Genomic DNA, 12334 nt, shown 5'->3' with positions numbered 1-12334 from the left:
TTTTTTCTTTCTTTCTTTCTTTCTTTCTTTTTTTTTTTTTTTTTGATGTGGTACTGGGGCTTGAACGCATACCTTACACTTGCTAGGTAGGTGCTCTACCACTTAAGCCACACCCTATCCCTGACATTAAATTTAAAGCAGACTGATGGGAATGGCTTGTGACTTACTTTAGAGTGAATGTCAGCACCAAACTCTCTGGGAATGTGACAGTTAAGTTGAAACCTAAATGGTAAGAAGCAGTCAGCCATGAAGGATATTAGCAGTGGTTACTGCTAATGCCAAAGCTCAGGGAGAGGGGCTGAATCAGACTGGACCCAGCAAAGGTCAAAGAAAATGAGGATGGAGGGATAAGTGAGAATCAGAATATGAAGAGAAAGAAGTTTGGGTGTTTATTCTTAAGTAGAGGAAAGCCTCTGGTGGTTTTAAACAGAAGAATAACAGGATCTAAATCACATTTTGAAAAGATCTTGTGCCTCCCAGTGCTTACCACAGGCTGTGTTCTTACACGGATTATATAAAAAGAACGCAAAGTAAATCTACCCCATATACACCTCAGCCCAGGCCCTATGCCTGCTATGTACTGTGAACGGGAAGACATGGGGTGGGAAGAAAATAAAAAAGATCCTGTAAGTGAATTTATGCAATAAATGAATTAAAGAGAGGATAAGTGTGAAAACAAGATAAGTTGGAAGGCCATTATAGCAGCAAATTAAAACCATAGAGACTTGGATTAGAGTAGCATAAAATGAAGAAAAATTAATAGAATGAAAATGTATTTTAGACATACAGGGTTGTATTTTGGTTTCTTTTTTCCTTTCCTTCTTTCTGTTTCTCTTTTGGATTTACATATGGAACACTACATTCACTGCTCAGGCTTATGATCCTCAAAAGTTTACCCTCCTCATTCACAACCATCACCACATAGAAAAAGAAAAACAAGACACCATAAAATGGTGAAAGATCAGGAAAGAGCTGAGAGAAGAAAAAAAAAATGTGTGTTTAAAAAAGAAAGGGACCAGGTAACAGTGAAACACTCTGTAATTTTAGCTACTCTGGAGGCAGAAATCAGGATTGAGGTTCAAAGCCATGCCAGGCAAACAGTTTGAGATACCCTATCTCAAAAATACCCAACACAAAAAAAGGGCTGGCAGAGTGGCTCAAGTGCTATAGCACTTGCCTGAGTTTAAACCCCAGTATCACCAAAGAAAAGGAGAGAGAGAGAGAGAAAGAAGAAAGAAAAAGAAAGGAAGGCATGGTGGTACACATCTGTAATCCTACATATTAAGGAGTCTAAGGCAGGATTGCAAGTTTGAGGCAGTGGTCGACCCAGCAAAACCCTGTTTCCAAAAAAAGAGTAAAAAAAAAAAGAAATGGGGCCAGGGATATAGCTCTGTGGTATAGTACACGCTTAGCACACTCAAGGCTCTTGGTCTAATCCACAACATCAAAAAAAAATTAAAATCATCACATAGTGTTGTGCTGTAATAATTCTATCGTTGTTCCATCCCTCCCGCCTTCCCTCCCTTCCTCTCTCTCTCTCTCTTTCTCTCTCTCTCTCTACCATCTTGCTATGTGACCCAGGCTGGGATTACAGGTATCACCACACTCAGCTCTGACTCTAGGTCCAGTAGACTAAAACTATAAATGTCAAGAAGAAATGAAGAAAATTCAACTTCAAAAAGCACTGACTATACAAAGAAAAACAAAGCATTTTTACTCCTTTCTACCCTCTGGTAGCTACATATCCAAAGTTTGTCCTTTTTTTTTTTTCAGTACTGGGGTTTGAACTCAGGGTCTCATATTTGCTAAGCAGGCACTTTACCACTTGAGCCACTCTGCCAGGCCTATTTTGTGTTGGGTATTTTCAAGGTAGGGTTTCTGGAACTATTTGCCCAGGGCTGGCTTGGAAACTTGATCCTCTTGATCTCTGCCTCCTGAGTGGCTTGGCATGAGCTTAATCAGGCATGAACCACCAGTGTACAGCAAAAGTTTGTCATTTTTGAAACCCTGGAAGGGATGGTTATTTATCACTTAGAAATTTTGCTAACACAGGCAGAGGTGTTAGATTAAAAAACACAAACAAGCTGGGCGCAGGTGGCTCACACCTATAATACTAGTGATCAGGAGGATCGAGGTTGGAAGCCAGTCGAGGCAAATAGTTTGATGAGACCCTATCTTGAAAAAAAAAAAAAACCCTCACAAAAAAGTGTCTGGTGGAGTGACTCAAGGTGTAGGCACTGAGTTCAAGCCCCAGTACTGCCAAAGAAAAAAAAAAAAGTCAAAACACAAAGTATGCTCTCCTCACATTTTGAAAATTTAACCCTTATGAAAATATATTAATAATGGGATATAATATTTATATTTTCCTTACAACTCCACAGAATCATCTATACTAATACTCCACTTGCCCAATGAAGTATTTGTTTTTCACCTTTTTTTTTTTTTTCTTTTTGGTGAGACCAGGGTTTGAACTCAGGGCTTCATGCTTGCAAAGCAGATGCTCTGCCACTTGAGCCACCCCTCCAGTCCATTTGCTCTATCTATTTTGGAGTCTCATGAGCTATTTGCCCAGGCAGGCCTTGAGCCTCCATCTTCCTGATCTCAGCCTCCCAAGTGACCAGGATTGCAGGCATGAACCACCAATGCTGGGTATGCCCAACTGTGTTGATAACAGATGCCATTAACAAATATTGTTCTGTCTTCTCTTTTGTTTTCCTCCCTCTCTTGCTTGCTTGCTTGCATGTGTGTGCTGTTGCTGCCGCCATCTAAAATCTGTCCTTCTGCGAAGAAGTTTTATGTTCTTTCACAAACTGCTTCCTCTTCAAAATATGACAACTGCAACTGTAAAGATCTTTAGACATAGAGTTTCTTTTTTCCCTGTTTCTTTTCTCGTCTTAAAAGCAGAGCCTTGGGCTGGTGGAGTGGCTCAAGTGGTAAAGTACCTGTCTAGCAAGCATAAGGCTCTGAGTTCAAACCCCAGTACCACCAAAAAAAAAAAAAAAAGCAGGGCCTTCAAACTAGGGAAAATATTACCTGACTTAGAAGTATTGTTCCTTCCCCACACTGCCATTTCAGTCAACTACTTCAAGTCATTTTTCCTCCACCCAGGGCCTTATACATGCTAGGTACATACCCATCACGGACCCCCAGCCCTCAAATCCTTTGGGAAAACATGTCCAATGTCAATAAAGATGTATCTGAGCGCACTAGCCTCCTAGCCTCCTGTTTTGTCTTTTTGCAGGTTCCCCTTCTCCTTAAAATCTTCCTTTCTACCCTCAGCTTGCTTCAGCAGGGGCCATTCTCCACATTTTGTCACCAACGGCTTTGGATTCAGGCATTTTCACCCAGAGTTGGACATCACCAGACATCGGTGGGGGGCAGGGGGTGGAGACAGAGACAGGAATGGAAGCCAAGGCCTGGGTCCTAATGCACACGGGGAGAGAACCACTGTCCATATTTATACCGTGAATTAACATTTTCTGTAAATGTTTTATGTTGAGATCATTGAATTTTTAGTATCATCTCTGAAAACAGCTGTTTTTACTCAAGAACTGCGCTAGATAAATCATCTGTGGTCGACCACTCCAGGAGGGTTGATTCCACAACTCCCTTGGGTTACCAATTCTCCAAGATTCGGGGTTACAATAAAATTAGCCAAAAAAAACCCTGAATTCAGGAGGAGGCAGCTCAGTGGCAGAAAGCTTACCTAGCATGCGCAACGCGCTGGTTTCGATCCCCAGCACTACAGGGGTAAAAAAAACCAGTGAATTCAAAACCTGGCCTAATGATCTTGTTCCAGAATATCTCTGCCCATAGGTGATATCCAGATTAGAGATAGGAGGGACAAAGAGCAAGTGGGGACATCAAAAGACTTTTTCCTCCGTCAAGCCCGGAATGACCTTAGCAGGACCAAGGTCATTTTCAGCCTGTTCACGGGGAACTTGGAGATGTCCTTCAACCGCCTTGGAGCCCAACCTATTTAGCGGTCTTGGCCCTCTTTTCGGTGTGCTGAGCACAAGTCAGCCCCATAAAGAATCCCTCCCCCACACGCCCTTCCCTCTACCTCTAGCAGCACAGCCTTCTCCTCGCAACTCTCAAGTCCCTCGAGACTTAGCCTCCCGCCCAAAGCTCTCCTCCTCCTCTGATTGGTCCTCCCAGAAGCCTTCGGCCAATGGGGATGACGTGTTCAGGCAGACGTAGGCCGCAGGCTCCGGGAGGAGGAAGGACGTCGCGCCCGGCGACGCACCGTGCGCCAGGGTGGCGGCGCGCGGTCTGTGGCGCGGGCCGCGTGAACTCAGGCCCTGGCTGTCACCACCGCCCAGTGCATGTGGGTGCCTTGCTTGGAGCCCGCAGTGGTACGAGGGCGTCAGGGGGTGACTGCAAAAGCCTTTGTAGCCGGGGTGGCTGTGAGGGCGAGCCCTGACCTCGGGCCTCCGGGATCTCCACGCTCCATTCCCAGAAACCTTCGCGCCGAAGGTCTCTCTTCAGAGGAGTTGGGCCAGGGCGCCCAAGGCGTGCGGGGCGCACAGCTTTGCAGGGCCTTTTGTGACGCCCCGCTTTCTCTGCCAACGCCCATACCCTCGGTTCTGAACGGAGAGGGGAATCACTGAGGCCCTTGGTTTTACTCAGCCTCTCTGCAGCAGGCTGGAAATTAGGAGGAAGCAAGGCAGGCTGGATAGGACCCAAGCAGAGAGAGAACGACAGGAGCTAATCTGCTGCAAAACCATTCCAGGTTGAGTTTGGGGGCCGGGCCAGGCACTGGTGTTTTGGAAAGCCGCTCCAGGGCCCTTGCAACCGCTGCCTCCTTCACCCACATCTCTAGGGCTGGGGTCGAAGTGAGCCTGCCCTTTCTTAACTGACCTTTCTACTATCGGAAAATAGATTTCCTTCCCGATCGTTTTGACCTGAGCTATTTGGACCCTCAGTGCCACCTGACAGAAAACGTCATGCCAGGAAAGGAGCACAGCTGTGCAGTGAGTGCAAGAGGTTCAATGCAGAAAAGCTGGAAAAGAAACGGGACTTGAGTCAGAATATCCAGTTAGTTTGGGGAAGGGTAGAATGTTTACCTGTCCTTGCTCTTTTGTTAGCCAGCTAATTAACCAGACGGACAAACCTAAAGTCCACTACCGGGATCAATCAGGCTCACTTTCCTCAAGTACATTTGAACCAAGGTGGTAATGTCCTCATTTCTGTGAAAGAACTTCCAAGTCCAGTCTTCTCTTTATCGTGCACCCTCTGCTGGTTAGTGTGGTACAGTGAGCACAGAGAAAAGAAGGTTCATAAGACTTAGTAGAGATAGTTCTATGCCTAGTATTACGTCTTTAAAAGTCTGAAATTTAGGGTGGAACTACATGGAACTAGGAGGTGGTGTTCAGGAAGAATGTGAGTAGTCACCACTGTGGGAGTTGAGTCTTAGTGGCAATGTGAATGAGCAAGGTTTGAAGTATAATAGCTACTATTTTGGGGATAATGGTTGTTTTGAGTCAGGCATACACTGTTAGGCAATTTTGCCTGTATTAACGCATTTGGTTTTTAAAACAGCCCTACAAGGTAAGTACTGTTATTACTCCCATTTTATGAATGAGGAAAGTCAGACTCCAGGAAATTAGGTAATCTGTGTGAGCTTATACAGCTGGGCTAATAAATAACAGAGCCAGAATTTAAACCTAGGCTTCCACATGTAACCACTATGATGATGGTCTTTTTTTTGGGGGGTGGGGGGGTGAACTATGGTGGTCTTTCTTGAGATACCCTTGGAATAACTTCTGGGCTGATATTTCCTCAACCCAAACTATTATCTCTCACTTTCAAATTTTCCCTGCTGTTTCAAAAACAAAAAAACAAGTTAAGTGTAACCATGCTCTGAAACATATTATCTTACCCACAGGAATCTGATCCATGAAAACTTGGGAGGTTTATTAACAGAATACCAAAATGTACTCCCCTGCCAGTTCCAAAATCCTGTACAGGAACTCCCGGTTTCTCCGGTTAGCTTTTCTCCAACTTCATCACCAGCAGCAGAGTGGTGTGTTTTGTGATGTCCTTCTGCAGGCAGAAGGTAAGAAACTGGTTAGGATTCAACTGTAAATTCACCATAGAACAGAATAAAATAAGGCTAGAGGTGAAGGACAAAAACCAGGAGAATGTTACTACCTTTAGTTTATTACTATAAATTATTTGATAAAGAGCTGTTTATTTGCAAAACACTGTTTTAAAAGAGTGAAATTATGATTATGCTTTCTTTCACTTACAAAATGAAACTAGCGTTGGAGGCATGGCTCAAGTGGTAAAGGACCTACCTTGCAAGTGTGAAGCCATGAGTTTAAACCATAGTACTGTCAAAAAAAAAAAAAACTAGCCAGGTGTGGTGGCACATGCTAGTAATCCCAGCACTCAGGAGGCTAAGGCAGGAGGATCTCAAGTTCAAGGCCAACTTGAGCTATATAGTAAGACCCTGTCTCAAAATAAACAACAACAAAAAACTAATTATAAAGTTTAATAAGCATAGGAAGTCCATAAAACATGGTTAATAACCTAATGGAGTGGTTCTAAAGTAAGAGGTAACATACATTAAACACTTTAGAACAGTGTTTTTATTTTATTTTATTTTTATTTATTGGCGGTGCTGGGATTTGAACCTGGGGCCTTGAGCTTCCAAGGCAGGCACTCTACCACTTGAACCATGCCCATAGCCCTGGAACAGTGCTTTTAATATACTAAGTGTTATATGATGTTACTACATTTTCCCATTTTCTTTAAAAGGTTTTGCTTAAATTTTTCTTGTCTTCAAATTGTTGATTTTAGTTGTTTGTTGTTGGTACTAAAACTGTCTACCTTAAACCTGGCACTGGTGGCTCACACCTATCATCCTAGCTACTCAGAATATCTGCCTCACAACCTCCTGATCAGGAGGATTGCAGTTCAAAGCCAGCCAGGGCAAATGGTTTGTGAGACCCTATCTCGAAAATACTCAACGCAAAAAAGTGCTGGCAGAGTGGCTCAAGTGGTAGAGTGGTTGCTTAGCAAGTGTGAATCCCTGAGTTCAAACCCCAGGACCACCAAAAAAAAAAAAAAAAAAAAGTGTATAGCTTATCCTTACCCACCCCTTTAGCTTGAGAATGCTAAATGAGTATAAAGTAGACCTTGGTATAATGTAAAAGGCAGGAGACTTAAGAGTCAGAAGGCCTGAGTTTAGTTTAAGCTTTGTTATTTTGTAACTGTCAAATGGGCACGCAATTTCTATCTGTGGGGCTCAGTTTCTTCACTTATAAAACAGGATTTTGGACTGGAGGCATGGCTTGGGTGGCAGAGTACCTGCCTAACAAGTGAGAGACCCTGAATTCAAACACCTGTACCAAGAAAAAAAAGTGGATTTCAACAACCAACATTGTTTAGTATTGCATAGTAATCTACAGTTTACAGACTACATATGACAGTATAGTTTCTTATTTGAATCTAACAGCCTTGTGAAATAAGTAATGTTATTTGGTTCCAGTTCTACAGGTGAGTTAATTGGTTCTCTTAGTGAGTGTGGAGCTAAGAGTCATTTTTTGTGGGGGTACTAGAGCTTGAACTCAGGGCCTACACCTTGAGACACTCCACCAGCCCCTTTTTTTTTTTTTTTGGACTGGCAGGGTATCTCAGGCAGTAAGAGTGCCTGCCTAGCGAGCATAAGGCCGAGTTCAAACCCCAGGGTTTTTTCAAGATAGTGTCTTGAAAACTGTTTGCTCAGGCTGGCTTCAAATTGTGATCCTCCTTATCACTGTCTCCTGAGTAGCTAGGATTACAGGTGTGAGCCACCATCGCCTAGCTTCACTTTTAAATTCAGAATAAACAACAACAAACCTCCCTCCTCCTAGTTTTCTGTTGAATGCTAAGAACTGTGCTAGCTTGCACCTACAAAACTAAAGTCCCTTCTCTTAAGGAAGTTATGTTGGGGGAAGACATTCAAATAACCAGTGCATTCAAGTAACTGTGCTGTATACTAAAAATATAATTGGCTAATACAGGCTGTAATAGGAGCACAGAAGAATCCTTGGGGATGCTAGGGGACAAGGTTAGAGAACAGTTTTTCAAAAAAATAACCCCTAAGGTGAGCACTGAAGGACAAACAGAAGTAGCAGGAAGTAGGAAAATATTTTTCCAGAGAGAGAGAACTGCATGTACGAGACTCAGAGATGTGACCAGTGGTTTGTGAGTAGCTCATTATGGCTAGAACACAAGGAACATTGGCCCAAGATGGCTTGAGAAATTAGCAGTCACGATAGGTCTTCAGTGTCGTGTAAAGGAAGTAGCTCTTGTCCTTAGGACACTAGGAAACTATAGAACAGTTTTAAGCAGGTCATGGACAGATAACACTGCTTTAGAAATAACACTCAGGCTACATAAGAATTAACTGGGTGGTTACTGAGTTTAGGTAGGAGGTGGTTTTATGATCTAGGAGAGGATGGTGGGCTGAACTAAGGCATTGAGAAGAGAGAGAAATGTCTGAGCTGTTGAAGAGAATTTATAAAACTTGATCAGGTGACATAGGAGCATGGACTCTAGCCAAACACTGTGGGTTCAAATCTTGTTTCTTCTACTTATTAACTATATAAATGGGCATGTTATTTAACTATGCCTCAGTTTATTGAGCTACAATACCAGTCACTAAGAAAAGATGGGTTAATACTGCTAAAACCCTTAGAACAATGCCTGGTGGCATATATAAAGACTCAAAAAGTATTAGTGATTTGTAAAATTGATTAGATATGGTGGGCAAAGGAGGGAAGGATCAGATGACTTGTAGTTTTCAGGCTTGAATATGGTACCTTATTTGATGTAGAAGACAGGGAGGTTTTTTTCTCTGTCCCTTTTTTGGCATTCCCTTATGTTTGCTAGTCTCTACCACTTGAGCCATTATACCACCCTCTTTTGTATTAGATATTTGCAAGATAGGGTCTCAAGAATCTTTTTGGTATTTTGAGACAGGGTTTTGCCAGGTAACTCAAGTTGGCCTTGAACTCATGATCCTCCTGTGTTAGCTTTTGTCTTTTGGTCCTGGGGCTTGACTTCTGGGCCTTCACCTTGACACCGTGAGACACTCCACCAGCCCTATTTTTGTGAATCCTCACTATTCAGGGGACAGAGATTATGAGGATCATGGCTCAGTGCCAGCCAAGGGAAATAGTTTGAGACTCTATCTTGAAAGTACCCAATACAAAATGGTTGGCGGAGTGGCTCAAGTGGTACAGCACCTGCCTAGCAAATGTGGGACCCCGAGTTCAAACCTCAGTACTGCAAAAAAAAAAAAAAAAAATTGATAAATTTATTCAGCAAGTATTTGATGCTCAACTTTTATGGCAAGCACTGAATATAACCTCGGCTTTGTAATAAGTACTGAAAATACCTCAATGAGCAAGACAGACATGGTCCTGACCCCATAGACCCCATCTCCTTTACAGTGTAGTAAAGGAGATTGTCAATTCCAGTACTTATAGATAAGTGCTTTGATAGCTACAAAGGACCCCTCTGTGCCCAGATGCACTTAAACCTACTTGCAGTGGGCTAGAAAGACTTTCTGAGCCAGGAGCTGGTGGCTCACACCTGTAATCCTAGCTGCTTGGGAGGCTGAGGTTGGGAGGATCATAGTTCAAGGCCAGCACAGGGAAATAGTTCACAAGACCCCATCTCCAAAAAATAACCAGAGCAAAATGGACTGGAGGTATGGCTTAAGTGATAGAGCACTTGCTTTAGAAGTGTGAAGCCCTGGGTTCAAGCCCCAAACCCCAGTCCCACCAAAAATTAAAAAAAAAAAGAAAGGCTTTCAGAGGCTTTCAGAAGGAAATGATGTTGAAACTAGATTTTGGAGAATGAAAACAACAAATTAGCTAAGCAAAAGGTAATGACAGAAGGGTCTAGGCAGACAGAAGGAACAAGTTTTTCTTAAATTCCATGGAGGAACACTAAGGAACAGTACATTTGGGTAGTAATGTCTATGAACATGCTAGTCTACATAACAAAAATGTGTGGGTTTCCCTCCAGGTGAAGCAGTCCCAGCCCACTGCTGTATCCTTTCAGCCTGCAGCCCCTTCTTTACAGAACGCCTGGAGCGGGAAAGACCAGCTCAGGGTCGGAAGGTGGTGCTGGAGCTGGGTGGCCTGAAGATCAGGACACTTAGGAAGCTGGTAGATTTCCTGTATACCTCAGAGATGGAAGTATCTCGAGAAGAAGCCCAGGATGTGCTGTCTGCTGCCCGTCAGCTCCGAGTATCTGAGTTAGAAACTCTTCAACTAGAGGGTGGAAAGCTGGTGAAGGCACCACAAGGCCGAAGATTGAACCGAGAGTGCTTACAACCACCAAGTCCTGCACCAATCTCTGCCAGAGTGGTAGCACCCAGCCGCCGCCCTCGAACTCCACTGCCTGTTACCCAGACTCCCTGTCCTCTTGGAGCAATGAGGTTTAAGTCCTTAGGGAAGGAGGAGGAGCCCCAGGAAAAGAGCAACCTACCAAATACAGAGAACTTGTCAGGTACACTTTTGCTCAAGAGGAAGGCTAGAGCCTGCCCAACTCCACAAGAAAAAAGCTCTTCTCTATCAAGCCACAGTCAGGAGCCTAATGAGAACAAGAATGACCCTGCCCATGGTTCCACAGCACTTTCCCCACACAGTTTGTATCCCTCTGTGGGTGAGCGACTATTGCCCAGGAAGATCAGGCTTAGTCGCTCAAAGCCTTCTCCTGACATCCCTACATCCAAGCCTTCCAGCATTTTAAGTGGACCCAGCTCAGTGTCCACAGCCTCTGGCAGGCGTCTTTGGCGACAGAGGAGTATAAATAAAGAAGCACAGGATGAAGACAAGCAGAAGCCAGGGAGAGCTAGTAGTCCTCTCCAGAGCACCCCAAGCCCATCTAGTCTTGGGAAGACAGGTGGGTGCAAGAAGCGGAGCCCTGAAGTCCGAGCACCCAACTCAGACCCTGCAGAGGAGGGGCAAATTGGGAGAGTGAAACTTCGGAAGATTGTCAACGGCACCTGCTGGGAGGTGGTACAAGAGCCTCCTCTCAAAAACTCTCAAAATAGCCCTCAGATACCAGAACTTCGAGGAGACTTGGAAGAGCCTCCAGGAACTCAGCTATCCTCTGTTAATAAGCAAGAAAAACCTGCTAGAATAAAACTATGTCAGGACTCCCCGGAGGTCCCTGGGCTACAAGACATTCTGCTGTCTGCTAGCCACTCCCCAAACCACACTGTGAAGTCCAAGTTTGGGTCCAGTCCAGAGCTGGTAGGAAAAGGACCTGTGTTGAATATTGATTGCAGAGAGCCCTATGCATTTGACACAACCCTACTTGGGCAGCCTTGTGAAGCTGAAGAGTACCGAATCACAAGTGCTGCAGCCACCAGTGAGCTGGAAGAGATCCTGGACTTTATGCTGTGCGGCTCAGACATTGAGCCACCTGTGGGGTCTCTGGAGAGTCCTGGGGCTGAGGGCTGCAGAACCCCTAGTTATCACCTGACAGAAACAGGAAAAAACTGGATTGAAGGAGAAGAGTGGTGTTTGTCTGACATGGAACTCTGGCCCAGGGAGCTTACAGAATTGGAAAAGGAACCTGATGGTGAGAACAAAGAGCCAAACAAACCACTTAGTCCTCTTGTCATGCCCTCTGAGAACAAAGAGCCAGTTGAGCCCCTAAGCCCCTTTGTCATGACCTCTGAGGTGAGGGAAGGAGAGGTGCTTTCAGTGGGAGGCTCTTGGACTCCAGACCTTGAAATTACCAACTCCCAGCCACTGGATGGTCAGGGAGATAAACTTATACACATTGACTCTCCTGACCCTTCCCAAAGGTCTTATAGCAATCTCTCTCCTCCATGCTCAAATTGGGCAGAGACTGGGCTAGAAGTGTCCTTAACCATGAATGAGATATTGTACCCTGCTTCCAAAGTAGGCAAGGAGGGATTTGATAACTCTGAGCTGCTACACCCACATTCTGCCAGCTCTGACGATGAAGAGATTGATGTGCTGGACTGGACAGCAGAAGGGAGGCTGGGACCCACTAGTATCCCTTCCGTATGGCCTGACCCTTCCTCAGAGTCAGAAACAGAGGTAGATATACTAACGTAGTGGGAGGAGGAGGGCAGGTTAGAGGTCAGGGGAGGGAAGTGTTGACCAACAAAAGGCTTATTGGCAAAATTGCACATGCCCTCCTTTTTGCCTAAGAGGTAGGTGTACCCTTGGTTCCTTCCTCCCTCCCCAGGCCTTAAAACCAGGCAGTAGTAGTACTATGAATAGAAAATTATGAACTTGAACTATTTCTTTGTACTCTTTTTCAGTTAGTGACAAGTGAAGCAATAAAACTGGTC

At 44.4% G+C, this 12334-nt stretch overlaps 1 protein-coding gene and 1 non-coding gene across 2 annotated transcripts; both read left to right on the top strand.

The window, feature by feature from the left end:
• The first annotated feature begins 470 nt into the window (after window positions 1-470).
• LOC141416676 (small nucleolar RNA SNORA51) lies at window positions 471-600 on the top strand. Its single transcript, XR_012441294.1, has one exon. It is a non-coding gene; the product is annotated as a small nucleolar RNA SNORA51 (small nucleolar RNA).
• Window positions 601-5723: 5123 nt separating this feature from the next.
• On the top strand, window positions 5724-12221 carry Btbd18 (BTB domain containing 18). Its single transcript, XM_020162442.2, has 2 exons — window positions 5724-6058; window positions 10024-12221. The coding sequence occupies exons 1-2, from the start codon at window positions 5935-5937 to the stop codon at window positions 12093-12095; spliced, it is 2196 nt and encodes a 731-aa protein (XP_020018031.2). The 5' UTR covers window positions 5724-5934; the 3' UTR covers window positions 12096-12221.
• The last annotated feature ends 113 nt before the right edge of the window (window positions 12222-12334 follow it).

The sequence above is a fragment of the Castor canadensis genome, chromosome 1 (genome assembly GCF_047511655.1).
Source record: "Castor canadensis chromosome 1, mCasCan1.hap1v2, whole genome shotgun sequence".
Lineage (NCBI taxonomy): Eukaryota > Metazoa > Chordata > Mammalia > Rodentia > Castoridae > Castor > Castor canadensis.
This window is presented reverse-complemented; position numbering and strand designations above follow the sequence as displayed.